Below are 16,312 nucleotides of genomic sequence, written 5' to 3'. Positions count from 1 at the left end.
GGCATTGCCAATCCGAAAATAAAATGGCCAGTGCAAGGAAAGGCGTTCTAATCAGCTTACCAGTATACATGAAATATTTTCAATGGTTTCAATATTAGTTGAAAATGTATTTGCTATTAAATTCAGCATCTGTCTCTCCATTTCTATGCTCTGACTTTTATAACAATGCAATAGAAACAGCCAAGTAAAGGCGGCCATACATGTTAAGATCCGCCCACCTGGCGAGGTCGCCAAGCGAGCGGATCTTCTCCCCACCTACGGGTGGGCAATATCAGGTGAATTCAGGCTAATTCAGATGTTTGGCTCTGTGGGCCAAACGATCGAATTAGAACGCTGGTTTGGGGCCGCATCAACGAGCCGATGAGGTCCCCGATCCGACTAAATTTTTTAACCTGCCCGATCGATATCTGCCCAATTTCAGGCCAGATGTCGGTCGGGCAGGCCCGTCGTTTGCGCCCCTAACCGTGCCGATAAGCAACCGAATCGATCTAAGGGACTAATATCAGCAACTACAATCGGCCCATGTATGGCCACCTTAACAGACAATGCTTTGCTGGAGGACAGCTGACATTGTTTCAAAAGTCAAAGCCAGGAATAGGGAAATGGACAGGCAGATACAGCATAAAATAGCAATTACATTTACACCTAATCTTAAAGGGGCACTAAACCCTGCTGCACTGCACCACTCTAAACTTTACTCAGCTGTTGCGGGACTACAAACCCAAGAATAATGTAACATATAATGAAGGTTGAGGCATGCTGGGAGCTGTAGTCCAGCAACATCAGGGTTGTAATTTTAAAGCAATATTGCCCAATAAAACTTTTAACCAAATCTCCAGGGCCAGCAGCTGCATTAAAATGCAAAGAAATCCTCCAAAGAGAATCCCAGCTGACCAACATAAGGGTCAACATCACCATTTATTTACAACAGGGATGCTTTTCTCTGCACCTTTTCTCTGAACTTATCATTGTTGCTTTGTGGATGATTCTACCCCTAACAAAGTCACAGTTTTCTTGTCTTCTTTTGTGTATACATGTTCTTCAGTATCAGACTTCCTATCTCAGAAAAATCCTTCATTCCGACAAACTATCCTTTATACTACCCTTCTCCTTGGCATAAGTATGTCCTTAGGCCTTTAGCATATGTGGTATAAGAGCGCTTGTTGATGCCAGCATCTTTTATGGGAACTGGTGCAGACAATCTTGACTACCATGGTGGTGCTCAAAACCCAACATGTGCAGCTTTAGTTTCAGTTACTAGCTCCCTCTCATATTTGCATTCTAATAAGTTTAGATGATGATGTTGCAGTGAGGTAATCAATGATGTCATGCAGAGCTTATGGAACACAAGATCTTGATAATGCAAACACAAAGACAAGACTGGGACCAACATTTTCAGATGTAGCAAACAAGAATACTCAGACGATACAAATACTTGTCTTTCTTAATACTTTCATCACAACATAAAGGCTTTAGGTTTGTCCATAACATCATCAATAACCTTAACAAAAAAATGTACCCTACCCATAAGCAGGGTTACTCTTTTGTTCATTTTTCTGTTCTACAGATGTGGGCACAGCTATGAAATCTTTAGTTATAAAAGGGGTTCACAACTGGAAGGCTCAATAAAATTACATTGGAGGGTGGATCCTTATTTTCTGTCTTGAATATCCCAGAACTATAGAATTGAGATGGTCACAACCATGTTTTCATGCATATTAACCCTTGTGATGAGCAAAGTAGGGGTCAAACTAAATGTTAGTTAACAATGGGGGTTGAGAATTAAGTCTTATCTGGCATAGGTAAAGGAGTTGTTTTTGAAGTATGTTCTGATGCTTTTCTGTCCAAAAATAGTGGTTGAAAACCTAGTGCAGCCTTGACTTGGTCTATGTCTAAATATTTAGCTTGTATCTGTAGATTTGTATCTGTAGATCTGTAATTGGCCCAGCCCCACGTACTGTAGTTCTATCTGGAAATCTTTGTCACACTAGCTGCTCCTCTTCACTTCCTGCTATGACAATTATGTATGGCCTTGCACAAGCAATTGGTACAATAGAAAGGCGACCATACCATGTGTGGCCCTTCTCTATCTCTTTGGCCCACCTGTCGATCAGCTGGAAAGCTTACCAGATCAGCCAGTCTACGGCCACCTTGAGCCTTTGCTGAGATTGCCTTATAAATACTGAGCTTAATTAAGAGATCTACTGGGCATTGGAAGGAACCGAAATCTAGTAAACCCAAGATGGCACTGACTCTAATCTCTTGAACCTAAGATGTAATTGGCAGAGATTTGCTAAATGTTGGTGGAGATTGGAGGGATCTCATAAAGCTTGAAAAAGATCCAAAGAGATTTGCTGAACTCTTTGGGCTCAGCAAGTGTCTCATGAATTCAGGAATAGGAGAAGCAGAAGCCAGTGAAACCTAGGTTGGTATTATAGATACTACTGGTCCTATGATTGCTAAGCTTTTGATTTTATGCATTTAAAATTATGATTATTGTGTGGCTATATTCATATAACTTTTTTTAAACACTTCCCACCCAGTGGAATGGTCTACTGGTCTACGCCTTGCCTTGATGAACCTAAAGATTGGTGATAATGTACAGTAAGTGCTAATAAAGCTCCATATGGTAGTTGCAACATTGTAGGGTATTGTAGGGTAGGTATTTATCTTCTATTTATAAATGAGCAATTCTCACTAAAGTAACATAGTAAGTAATGCAAAGTTGTCTGCATGCAAGCAATACGCTGCCGCTAATATCAATAGAAAGTCCGTTCCTAAGCCAATAGACATGGACAGAACACAGAAACACGACAGCAGAATAAAGTCGGAAGAATTGGTCACATACTTCAGGAGAAGGCCAAGCCCTGCAGAGAGCCTGCACTGAGGAACTTGCCACTGTCGACAAATGACTGGTCTGATAAGGGAAGACAAAAGGGCAAATTAGTCACCTGATCCAACTTGCATCTCATTGCCACCCATCAGTGCCGGTGGGATACAATGGATAGCATGTCCCCCAGCTCTGATTAATTTTAAAATGCGACCTAATTTAGAGCACTGGATGACATGCATAAAATTGCACATAAGGTTTTGCTTCATTGGGTGGGGGGGAGATAGTTTTCTATGAGACATCTATGTTGCTCACGAGCCACTGGTTGGAGACCACTGCTATAAGTGTTCACAAGGTCAGCATTTTCAAGATATTTATAGGCAAGAAGAAGATCTGGAATAGGGTCACTATTAAGAACAAACTTACTGGCCCTCTACTGGCCCCTTGAAGTGTGACCATTGCACTTTTAGGCCATGAGCCTAGCAAGCCACACATAGTGGGGTCCTATAGAGCAGGAGTTGTAGGTTGGAAGAGCAGAGTGCAACAGGTATAGCAGATCAAGGTGGTGACAGTAGGGCAAGATGGTGACTGTAGCACTTAATATCAGTGTTTCCCAACCTATAACTTTTTCACAATCTCTACTGGACAATAAACCAGCTGAGCCAGCATGCTGTAGGTAAGGGTGGAAAGCTACTGTATGCAAGAGAAGCTTCTGAGAAGACAAAAAAGCTTCATGCATACCCTTTACAGAACCGTCTTAAGATTGGCATTTATATGATTAGCTATGATATCTATATATCATATATAGATATATATATATATAACATATAGATATATGATAGACATATTAAGCACTTGCTTCAGGATCCCAAGCATAGATAATTCTATCCCCATATAAAACTGGCATTTGGGGCACAGTTTGATCTGGCCTAAGTAGGTCTAGCCATAAAGCAATCACACTTTCTTTTTGTAAGGGTTGGGGAGCAACATCATCAACACAGCTGGCCTGGAGTTCAAGCACCTCCTTCTTGTTCCATTCACAGTGCAGCATGTGCCCACAGATTTCAAAACATTCTTTACACCGCAAGCTAATCTAAAATTAACAAATCAAACCAGCACTAAACAACTTCATAGGGGTCTTTTGACTGAATGACCAAAAAGAATCAGAAATCAGTTTTCTATTATAGTGAGTCTGCACTGTTGGACCAAGAAGGGAACCTAGGGACCTTCTCACCTTGCAGGCTGGTGGCACTGGAGCTGCTGCAGGTTGGGGGTGGGGACGCCTGTGGTCTAACCACTGGGGCAAAGGCGCTCTTCTGTTTGACAGCTGAAACCATATTGGCTGGAGAGAAGGAGAAAATGCCAGAGGAACTGCTGCAGTTGGAGGGAAGGCTGGTGGAGGATGCCATGGTTGGACTTGATGGGACTACTGCAATAAATAAAATGATATATATAAATTATATACTATAAAACTATAGTGAGAAACTGGGGGTTACAAACAAGCTTGTCTAACTCTAAATACTGTAGAAAATGATTTCTAGATAGATAGATAGATAGATACATAGATAGATACATAGATATATATACATACATATACATACATACATACATACATATACATATACATAGATACATAGATAGTTATAGATCAGAGACGTTTTGGTTCGGTGCACTTACTGGCATAGGGGGAGTTGGCAGCTGAGCCGTTGAGGAAGCTGGGGGATCCGGCAAGGTTGGACATGGCTGTATTCCCATAGCCGTTCATGCTGGTGGTAACTGAGCTATAGTTGGTCTGTTGAGGTGTGGTGCTTGGCGCATAACTGTGAGGGGATACGCTGCTTGTGTTGCGAGAGAAACCTGTGGATAGAGGAATGTATGCATTGCACCATATTATTACTCAAAAAAACCCAAAGGGCTCAAAATACTACAGTGATATTTTTCTTTATACAGATATGTAGAATCCCAGCACATATTCATTGCGCAGATACTCATTGGCTGCCCTGGCATCTTGGGGATTTTACCTGTTTCCCTAACACCTCCTCCCCTACTGATACCTCCCCAAACATGACAAACACTCTTTATCCATTAAAACCAACATTTCATCCTCTATCCTGCCCTTCCTTCCCTTTTTCCTCAGTTATTTCCCCTTCCAGCGCAGCCTCAGAATTACCCTGGGAAGATGACTCCTGCATTTTGCCTTTCTTTTTTATTTTCTCCTGTTGAACTCACAACCTCCTTTTCTTCTACCTTCCCCATTCTTTCCAGTTCCTCCTCAGCGAAATCCCTCTAACTCTTCCCCTCTGGGAGAAGAAATCTATGAGAGAGTGCAGATCCTGCCCCAGTACCATTCTCCCCTCCTTACTCCTCCCAGGTTTAGAGCTAACAGTCCTCCAGTCTCTCTCCTGTTTATCACCAGTCTGTACCTGACCCTGATTCCCAGCAATGTTCTCTCCAAGTCCTTTCCTTAAAGGAGAAGGAAAGTCATGTTGGCATTTTACTACCAATAGAAAAAGCATTACCATACCTGAGTAAACAGCCCTAGAAGTGTTCTCTGTTTGTTTAAGATTGCAGCTGCCATTTTAAGTAGCTTCCTGCTGCAGCTCTAGCCATTTCCCCCATCTATCCATGGGGGAAGTGAGTTTTATAAATTCTTGTTGGAGGGGGAGCAGGAAAGGGGAGAGAGGAGAGAACTGCCCAGGCTCTGGCCCCAGGAATGAAGGATTTTTATGAGAGAGGAAGCCAGATACCCTTATAACATGGGTAAGACAAGAAATCCTGTGTTTCTTTTGATAGAGGACTCAGTGCAGCGTTACTGTAAGTGCTTATGGCTGTATTTACATAGACCTTTCTGATAAAGCTTACTTAGTTTTTATCTTTCCTTCTCCTTTAAAGGCAGAACTTCACTTGCCTCCTGTTCTCCATCACCCTGCCTCTTCTCCTGCCCATCAGACTACAAAAACTAACATTCCACATTAAGGGAGTTCTTTACAAACATCTGGGCATTCACGATGTATGTGACCAAGTGCCATGCAGAGATTACACTTGCCCTTGTCCCCTGCCAGATGCCCTCTGGAGACACATTTAAACCCACACATGACCCCTCTCTTCCCAACTCCCAGCCACTTCTTTACTCCACCTGAGGTAACTTTCCTTCTCATCTCCTCTGCTTTTGATGAAAAACAGCAGGAAAAATAAAGGCATGTATAGCCAAAGGACCAAAGGGATTGAATCCCTGCAAGACCAGAGGCTTCAAACCCACTAGACCAGCGATTCTCAACCTGTGGGTCGGGACCCCTTTGGAGGTCAAACGATCCTTTCACAGGGGTCGCCTAAGACCATCGGAAAACACACATATTTCCAATAATTTTATGGTTGGGGGTCACCACAACATGAGGAACTGTATCAAATGGTTGCGACATTAGGAAGGTTGAGAACCACTGCATTGGACCTTTACTGGGCCCACTGGAAACACCTTCTTACACAGGAGCTCTCCTCACACGTCTGGGGATCAGATAGGATTGTGCCACTGTGACAGAATGCCCTGGTATACAGATACAGCTAGAATCTCAGCCATAAAGCAAGGCAAAGGTTATTTTACAACTGAAGCTAGTGGTATCATTTCTGGGGCCTGTATGTCACATGGGGTGCCAAATGGGAGAGCCTCAGTAGTAGGTTTCTGAAGCCAAAACCCACCCTCTATAGCCCCCTCTGTTTCTAAGTTATCTCTGCCACATCTGCTCCATATGCTGGGAAGGCAGATTTCGTGCTTAAGCACTCATGTTAAAGTGGCCTCCAGGAAAGCCATCAGGAATTCTGGGCACAGAAGCTGCTGATCAGGGTAGCTGTATATCTTGAGCATTTTATTCGCTGCTATTTTTCTTGCTATAAAAGCATATTGGTTTACTGGGGGGAAAAAAGATAAGAAAAGGCTGTATATAATGACAGATTCTCCACCTTGCGCGGCTCCACTTATTGCCGCCGGCTTTATGGCAGATGCTGGCTCTGTTATTATAATGTAACGCTGGCATTTGCTTAGCTTTGTTGATTAAGCAGAGCTTTATTGATCGTACAGCTAAATGGAAGTATCACTAAGACACTTATATTTTAATAGGGCACTTATTGCTTACAGCTCTGGCATCAGGCTCCGGCACGGCAACCCACAAGCAGAGGTGTCTATAGGGAGAATGTGAGAAGGAGCAGAGGAAGGGGCTGTAACCACGGGATAGGAAGGCAAAATGGTGTTGGGGATTGGCTCTCAAACACTTCTTCTACAAATGTTGTGGGTTGAATGATTCCTCTAGCAGCGTTGCACCCCTACCATTAAGAGATGTACATTCTAATGGGCTGGGCCTGTGCCATGTCAGTATCTTGGAGTTAATATAGTATAAGAAAGAAATTGTCAAGGCATGCATATATCTATATAGAGAATAATGGATCCCCTACTGTAAATTATAAGGATATTAGAAGTCACTGAGGGGTTCTGTGCCCATATAAAGGCACAAGGCTGCAGGCTGAGTTATACAGGGAACTCTGAGTATCACTCATGTATTATAAGGGATAATGTACCCCCTACTGTAAATGATAAGGATATTAGAAGTCACTGAGGGGTTCTGTGCCCATATAAAGGCACAAGGCTGCAGGCTGAGTTATACAGGGAACTCTGAATATCACTCATGTATTATAAGGGATAATGTACCCCCTACTGTAAATGATAAGGATATTAGAAGTCACTGAGGGGTTCTGTGACCATATAAAGGCAGTAGGACCAGGGGCAAGTGATATTATACAGGACATGGAGCTCCATGGTAAAACAGCTGAAATAACTACTTTTGTTTGCTCTTACCCTGGTTGGTGACTTGTGATGGCTCCGATACATTTACCGCTAACTGTCCGCTGAACGAATTGACACCCATCATGCCTGGGTGCACTGAAGAGTTTGTGAGGGCAGGAAGCTGGCTATGGTTCCGTGGGACGCTATACAAGGCTTCGGCAATATCCGCTGCTCGCTTCAGTATTATTTCCTATGTAACAGGTCATAAACAGAGGCACATTAGATTATTTATATCAGTACCCTAAAATGTCATTCTTCTCATGCTATGCTCTCAATTGCATTTTATGTAATATACTGACAAACCTGACACCATGGACCTCACTTACCGCAATATAGTATATAGTACTAAATACTGTAAGATTGTAAGCTCTACGGGGCAGGGACCTCCATCCTCTTGTGTCTCTGACTCTTAACTTATTGCAACTGTTACTGTATCTTGTATTTATTTGTATTTATTGTTATACTTTGTATTTATCTATTACTATCTTATTAACCCCCTGTTTGTATTAATGTATTCTACTGTACAGCGCTGCGTACATAAGTAGCGCTTTATAAATAAAAATATACATACATACATACTGTAGGTTTTTATATTTGTCCATGGTGCATAAAAGGATAGGTTTTGTGAAATTGTCTTGGGCTGGATGCCTATGTGTGGGGGATATTGATGCCAGCTAACAAACAATCTGGCACTGTCTAATGAACATAATGTCTGACCTTTAACCCCAGTCTGTGCTCCTCTTCGCACCGGCCTGGAGTATCTTCTATGGAAGTAGTTGGGCAGCCATCTTTTAGCAATTTGCCAATGGTCCCTTGCACCACACATGCACAGTACCGTTGGTCCAACCTGTATCTGTTTAAAGTGGTCTTAGACCACTCAGAGGCACATGGCAAGAACAAATATTTGTCTAAATTAGTTCTACTGCGCATGAAGTAGTTCCAAGGAACAACTGGGAAATAGCTCTAAAGGTGGCCATACATGTTAAGGCCCACGTATTTGGCAAGGTCGCCAAACTAGCGGATCTTTTCCCATAATGCCCAACTAAGATGGGTGATATCGGGCAAATTTGATCTAATTAAAATGGCAGGTATATGGGCCATCAGATCGATACACTGGGAAAATCAAACCTGCCCAATCGAGATCTGGCTAATTAATATGACTTTACTTGTTCTTTAAGTACAGAAGATGCCAAATGCCCTGTTGGCTGTATGCTGGGCTTGTACAGAAAAAGCATAGACCGTACCTGATTGTTGTGTGGCATTCCGTACAGGGCTTCCACTAGGTCTGCGGCACGCTTTAGAATCACCTCCTATGGGCAAACACAGACAATGTTTTATTCTGCAGGTTCATGGGTTTTACTGAATAATTAAAGGCTGTGGGGGGGGGGGGTAGGAAAACCGCAGGGGGGAGAGAAGACCACACAGCAGGAGATGATGCAGCACATGCCAATACTGTTCATCGGTAAAGGGGGGATTATAAAATGCTGCAACTTCCAAACTTATAGAATAAACAACTGATTAGCCTGGTCGGTAGTTTTATAATACTGTATATGGAAACAGTGCAAAAACCATCAGTAAAATAGGACCCATTTACAAGTGCACTAACAATTAGTGATGGGCAAAATGTTTTGCCAGGCATGGATTCGCGGCGAATTTCCGCGTTTTGCCATTGGCGGATCGTTTTGCGAAATGGATGAAAAAATTAGCCACGGAAAAATTTGGCGTGCGTCCAAAAAATGTCGCCCGTGTGTTGCGTCACGGACGACAACTTTTTTTTGACGCGTGTCATTTTTGCCGTTTCACAAATCTTTTAAAAGATTCGCTCATCACTACTAACAATGTGCAGCAAGTGCCAATGTACCCAGCGGCCTGGACCTGCCAGTGAGTTTAGGGGTCCCTTAGCTCCAAGAGAGTTGGGCCCTAATGCCATTATTGGCTCTGCATGCATTGGCACACTGGAAGTGACTGCTAGGTCAGACAAACCCAAAGGTGCAGGTGTGAATATCAGTAAGCAGTGCCATTATCATTTTGGTTTGGGGTGGTGCCCTGGGTAGTTACAGCTATGCCCTGCTTTAGGGTCAGAGGGAGCCTTTAATAACCATTGGCTTATATGTATAAATGCTACCCAGTTGCTTTCCTGTTTAATATCTGTGCCTTGGATTCTCTCCATAAACTTCTAGAAAGTTAAAAGTGACAAGAAAAGAAATGCCGCCACCCCCCCCCCCAAAAAAAAGGCAAATTGCGCCATTCCATTCCCCAGCAGCTTCTCATCAGAAAATTGAGATCTAATTGCATTCATTTTGCTGTCACCATAAACCTTTTTCCCAAAATCTCAGATGACACGCTTTTAGATACATATTAGCATTTCTGCGATTTCGCATTCCGTGCTGTACAAAGACACGTCTTCGAGGGAACCAGGAGGGGGCACCTGAGTCTCAGAAGAGAACATCTGGCCCCCCACTTGTATCAATATTTGCCCCCAGGATCTCTTGATCACCTCTCTTTCAGGGACAGGACAGGACTGGGGCAATCTGTGGGTTCATCAAATGCCAGAGGGGCTGCTGTAAGATGCCATAGACAGTCACTATTTATTGGGCTGGTGGGGGGGCTGTTTGTTCCTCTGGGTACTGGGAATGCCAGGGGGGCTGTACGGTGCCACAGACAGTCACTATTTATTGGGCTGGGGGGCTGTTTGTGCCTCTGGGTACTGGGAATGCCAGGGGGGCTGTAAGGTGCCACAGACAGTCACTATTTATTGGGCTGGTGGGGGGGCTGTTTGGGTGTCTGTGTATTTGAAATGCCAGGGCCTATATTGACTCCTAGTCTGGGCCGGCTCTAGGGGGATGAATAGGGGCCACTATTATCCTGGGACCCACATAGTGTATATAGTAAAGCAAGATGGTATAAGAGGAAGAGACTGCAGGGGGCATGTGTTCATTGTGGAGCAAAGTGCCCAAAACAGGGGCAAGCCACAATATTTTTCATGCTTCGCACCCTGCTTTTGCCAGCAGCTCCTCTGGCCACAGGTCCTTGTTCTGCCTGTATTTATAAGAGGTGGGCAGGGAAGTCATATAAACACCACCCCCTTCTGCCCCCTAACTTGGACACCATTTAGGCAGGCACATAGGCAGCACCGGTGGGTACCAGGGTGCAAACAAAGATTTTCCTATGGTACGTTTTGCACCTTGTGCCAGATGCAGCATGACCCTGGACACAAGTGCTTCTTGAATTAACAATTAAAAATCCCTTAAAAATTGTTTTTGAATGGGATAGTGTGCATAGGTGTCAGTAACTTTATATCAGAAAGGTACAACCTGCAGTTCCCTGCATCCCCTGAGAGTCGGTGGCTGCAGGTTGGATTGTATGCAATGGCTCATACACCTATACAAGCAGCTCTGCTCTCAGCCTATCCATCGGTAAGGCGTTCCGCCTCTGCCTGAATATTCCTCTAATTAGTACCACATAATTGAAAATTATAGTTAAGTGAGGAGAAATTGGATGTTGCTGCCGCCTGTTCTTGATCTTTATGTTACAGAATTAACACTTGCCGTACCCAGTCCCCAGGAAGGCAGAGGCTGCACCATGTTAAATTTATACATGTCCCATAAAAGTCTGAGCTCGGGAGTTATATTTCCCAAACTGAAACGGGCCGACTGAAGCTTTTTTGAAATTTTAGTTATGTTGATCCCTTTCTGGGGAAGTTTGTAGCAGCTGCAGAATGGCTGAGTAGGGGATAATGGTTTCACTAATTGGTCTTTGCTTGGAACCCATAAAAAGCCGCACCATTAGGCTAATATTTCCATTATTTCCGGTGTAACATATAAAAGCAGAGGATAAGCTCTTGTGCCAGCACAAGAATACTCTGTCCCAAACACTGCCACAAATTCAGGATCTTGTTCCCAAGCTTTAATTTTTTTGGGACCCAGAGAAACACAGATTTTAGAAACCCATTTATATGATATAGGGCAGTCATTGGTACAATTCCCAGCACACCCAATGGCCCAAACTATATAGTACTACTTTACTGTACTACTACAGCATACACCAGTGCTGTAACTTTGGGGGTACCCCTTAAGTTTTGTTTCCAGGGCCTCCACCCCATCAGGCAAAATCAGGGGTCACCCACAACATGGAAATTTTGCATGCCTTGCAGGTCACCTATGGGCCCTTCTACAGGAGACCTGGGACCCCCCCAAGGCCACAGAGTCTGCTTCCCTCTATAGTTATGCTGCTGCTATATACTGTATATTATGTACACCATCTGGAAAAATATTTGCCTTTCTATATTTCTTATCTTTCTTCCCTATCAATAACATTGGCACCAAGCATCATGTTTACCAGCCAGGTTGCAACCCTGCCTACTGCAGTGGTTTCTGGACTTTTTCAGATGGATATCTAGGACAGTGTTCACCCCAAATCCCAGTCTGATGTTCAAGATGGACTTCCAAGAATATAAAAGGGATATATAAGGCCCCCCCTATTTAGGACTCTGTGCCACACAGTTTGGGAACTGATCCTCTTCTAGATATTCCTGAAAGCCACACAAGCCAAGGTCTAAGAAAAGGTCTGAATTTTTGGTTCTGTATATTCTTGGAACTATGGCCAAATCACTGTTAGGCTGAGATTTGGGGTGAGTGCTTGTTTGTGCTCTGGGTACCTCTGAAACTATAGCAGGGTGACTGTTACCCCAATGTTTCTATATATCTGTAACCTTGTTATGAGCTAAGGGGGCCCAGCCTGAAGGCCAGTTGGGGGGGGATTTGGGGTGAGTGGTTATTTGTGCCCTGGGTACCCCTGGAACTATAGCAGGGTGACTGTTACCCCAGTGTTTCTATATATCTGTAACCTTGTTATGAGCTAAGGGGGCCCAGCCTGAAGGCCAGTTAGGGGGAGATTTGGGGTGAGTGCTTATTTGTGCCCTGGGTACCCCTGGAACTATAGCAGGGTGACTGTTACCCCAATGTTTCTATATATCTGTAACCTTGTTATGAGCTAAGGGGGCCCAGCCTGAAGGCCAGTTAGGGGGAGATTTGGGGTGAGTGCTTATTTGTGCCCTGGGTACCCCTGGAACTATAGCGGGGTGACTGTTACCCCAATGTTTCTATATATCTGTAACCTTGTTATGGGCTAAGGGGGCCCAGCCTGAAGGCCAGTTAGGGGGGGATTTGGGGTGAGTGCTTATTTGTGCCCTGGGTACCCCTGGAACTATAGCAGGGTGACTGTTACCCCAATGTTTTATATATCTGTAACCTTGTTATGGGCTAAGGGGGCCCAGCCTGAAGGCCAGTTAGGGGGGGATTTGGGGTGAGTGCTTGTTTGTGCCCTGGGTACCCCTGGAACTATAGCAGGGTGACTGTTACCCCAATGTTTCTATATATCTGTAACCTTGTTATGGGCTAAGGGGGCCCAGCCTGAAGGCCAGTTAGGGTGAGATTTGGGGTGAGTGCTTATTTGTGCCCTGGGTACCCCTGGAACTATAGCAGGGTGACTGTTACCCCAATGTTTCTATATATCTGTAACCTTGTTATGGGCTAAGGGGGCCCAGCCTGAAGGCCAGTTAGGGGGGATTTGGGGTGAGTGCTTATTTGTGCCCTGGGTACCCCTGGAACTATAGCAGGGTGACTGTTACCCCAATGTTTATATATATCTGTAACCTTGTTATGGGCTAAGGGGGCCCAGCCTGAAGGCCAGTTAGGGGGAGATTTGGGGTGAGTGCTTATTTGTGCCCTGGGTACCCCTGGAACTATAGCAGGGTGGCTGTTACCCCAATGTTTTTATATATCTGTGACCTTATTATGAGCTAAAGGGAGGCTAGCCTACAGACCATGGGCCCCTTTAAAGGAAAACTATACCCCCAAACAATGTAGGTCTCTATAAAAACGTATTTTATAAAAAGAAAAGGTCATATGTAAAACCCTGCTTCATAGACAACATAGAATGTTGCCAATTTAAGAATTAAGGGCCACCTCTTGGGATAATAGGATTCACAGAGCACACAAACAAGCCAAGGCACACATAGGGCAGATCAGCCAATTCTGTCTTTTGCTTCCACACTCCTTGTTACAGTTAAGTAACTCGCGAGTCTTTTTCGGCGATTTGCGCAAAATCGCGCCGCCGCGTCTGCCATCCCGCCAGCGACTTCCATGTTTGCCGGTGGGATGGCAGGGGGAAGGCAACTCGGGGAGATTAGTCGCCCGCGAGCAGGGAGTTTTGCCGCGGGCGACTAATCTCCCCGTGTACCAGAGCCCTAAAGGAAAACTTTACCCCCAGAATTTAAATAGAAAGTAAATATTGCCCGTTTACGACCTCCTGATTGAGGGCAATTTCCCAACCCTCGACCAACTAAAAGATAAACTAAACCAGACAAATATCTCCAATTACGCCATGCGGTCATATCGAAATTCAGCACCCAAACAATAACCACTACAACACTATCCTACGAACAATGGCTATGGGACCCGAATTCCAAAAGGCTGCTGTCCGACCTGTACAAGGTACTTATACACGCACTTGGGACTCCATTTGAATCAGCAAAACGTAAAAGTGAAGGTGATATTCCGCAGCTAGATGATTATAAATGGGCAGACATATGATTTGTATAGCTTCCTGATCTCTACCAAAGATAGAATGATTCAGTTCATAATAATACATAGGACCTTCATTACTCCCCTACGACTAAAGGCTATGGGTACAAATCAAAACGTTTCTTGCCCCTAATGCCAAATGGCAGATGCTGTTTTTTTCCACCTAATATAGGCTTGTCCCATAATATTTGAGTACTGGACAAATGCAACTTAATACCTAAATGAACAAATTCTCTTATCAGGGATTTTATCTCCAAAAGTTTGTTTACTGGGCTTAATTGGCAACATAGTGCCTTTGAATAAAACTAGAATGCTACTCATATCACTGTATTTTTACGCAAAAAAAATGGTGGCAATGAAATAGATGAGTCCTCATCCACCCAATATGCAACAATGGATGTAACTTGTCAAAACCAGACTCCCACTTATTAAACTAACGTACCTTGACAGGGGCAGCCCCAATAAATTTGATAATGTACGGGAACACTGGATAGAGGCTCAACCTGAAGCAAACCCCTCTATATAATCTCGAGACTCTATATAATCTTGAGGAACTAATGGACTCCCTAACAACTGCAATGCCTCTGGGGGTATAGTTTTCCTTCAATGAATGCAGCAACCTCTGCTGTAGGGAAAACAGGCCATCATATTTCATGCTCAAAAAATCCCTACCAATTCCAGTGTTCCTGCTGGGATGCCCACTTCCCGGCACCCTGAGAAAGATCTATTAAAGCTCCATTCTTCAGAGAACCCTATGTCTAAACCTAGGTCTAACAACCCAGAATTCTTTGGCCCCTGACATTATCTATTTTGACGATCCAGCATACTTTGCCTTCCCTCTTGGCAGATTGGGCGACTCAGTACCATAAATACTCTCTTATTGCCAATGAAGAGCACTGAACACAATTTGATGTTTTCATAACAATAAAGCTGCTAATATTGCACTTCCATGACACCTACACACAGGAGGAGAGGTGGATGAAATAAAGACCAGTAAAACCTGGGATGACGGATTGGCTAGTGGAGCCATTTGGTGACCCGGCACGTCTGCCTTAGTGTCGCCGAGTACAGTGACCAGAAAATTAAGTCCCACTGTGTCACTATCCCCTGGCGAGCGCGCTGGCCCGAGGCGTGTTTGTGTTCAGGATGTAATATATTGCCTTTCAATCAGAGGGGAGAAGTGAGGAACACACGGGGGAAACATGCAGCTTGGGTCAGAAAAGCAATAAAGATTTTACAGAGCTGTCCAAGGTGCTAAATTTCCTCAATAATGGCTTTGGCACTATAGAGTTAACCTCTCGTTTACTGCCGGCGCAAGTGGAGCCCTGCAATCTTGTCAGCACATGTTTCCACCCCCATGTTAGTTTCATACCATAAGGAATCGGTATACATACTGTATTTACTAATCTTGGGGTGCACTGAACCTAGGATTTGTATCAACCTCAACAATCTAGCAAGCAAATAAAGTAGAATCTAACTATCAGCTTCCTAATGTCATTCTGACATGTTTTGGTTTGAAGAGAATAGGGCTCATTTACAAACGCAAGGGCAGTGTACAATGTGCAACGTTGGCATTTTTTTACCCCTAATGCAGAATTTTCCCCCCACCGTTTCAGTGTAATTGGATTTGCATTTATTAAAGTACCTGCATTAGTATATTCACCCATTGCAGCAAACAGGTTTACAGATACTGGATCCAATACCTGAATACATAGAACACAACACAGGTGGATGATGGGAGCTGGAGGAAGCAGACCCTGAGGTTGCAGGGGGCCCAGGAGTGTAGAGGGCCCAATGAGGCCCTAATCAGTGAGCTATATTAATATATCTTAATAGAATAGGTCAATCTGCCAATGTTTTGGGACCCTAAATTGAATTTGCTGTCAGGCCCAGTAATATCTAGTTATGCCACTGGATGGGAGTAACTCTCATTAACAACAGCTGGAGGGCCACAGGTTACCAACTGATTTAAATGAGCCACCTGAGCCCCAAATGGTCAATAAAATTTGCCTGTGATTTTTGGACTTGGGCTTCAAAAATTGTTGTGTTTCATTCGTTTTTCGCCAA

The 16,312-nt window shown here is 43.9% G+C and overlaps 1 protein-coding gene across 4 annotated transcripts in view; it reads right to left on the bottom strand.

Moving 5' to 3' along the window:
• The window catches only part of ebf4 (EBF family member 4), a 289,880-nt gene that overhangs the window by 6,017 nt on the left and 267,551 nt on the right, over window positions 1-16,312 (bottom strand). For 2 of the 4 annotated variants that reach the window (XM_004912763.2, XM_004912764.3), the window contains exons 12-16: window positions 8,906-8,971; window positions 7,674-7,851; window positions 4,508-4,687; window positions 4,065-4,259; window positions 2,849-2,917 (exon numbers count right to left, since the gene is read on the bottom strand). In XM_004912763.2, coding sequence (XP_004912820.1) covers window positions 2,850-2,917; window positions 4,065-4,259; window positions 4,508-4,687; window positions 7,674-7,851; window positions 8,906-8,971 — 687 coding nt within the window. In that variant the 3' untranslated portion in view covers window position 2,849. The remainder of the gene's footprint in view (window positions 1-2,848; window positions 2,918-4,064; window positions 4,260-4,507; window positions 4,688-7,673; window positions 7,852-8,905; window positions 8,972-16,312) is intronic. The other 2 variants (XM_002939608.3, XM_004912765.2) reach the window with 1 other exon arrangement.

This window comes from Xenopus tropicalis, chromosome 3 (genome assembly GCF_000004195.4).
Source record: "Xenopus tropicalis strain Nigerian chromosome 3, UCB_Xtro_10.0, whole genome shotgun sequence".
In the NCBI taxonomy this organism is placed as follows: Eukaryota; Metazoa; Chordata; class Amphibia; order Anura; family Pipidae; genus Xenopus; species Xenopus tropicalis.
Note: the sequence above shows the minus strand (reverse complement) of the source record. Positions and strands in the feature narration are given on the sequence as shown.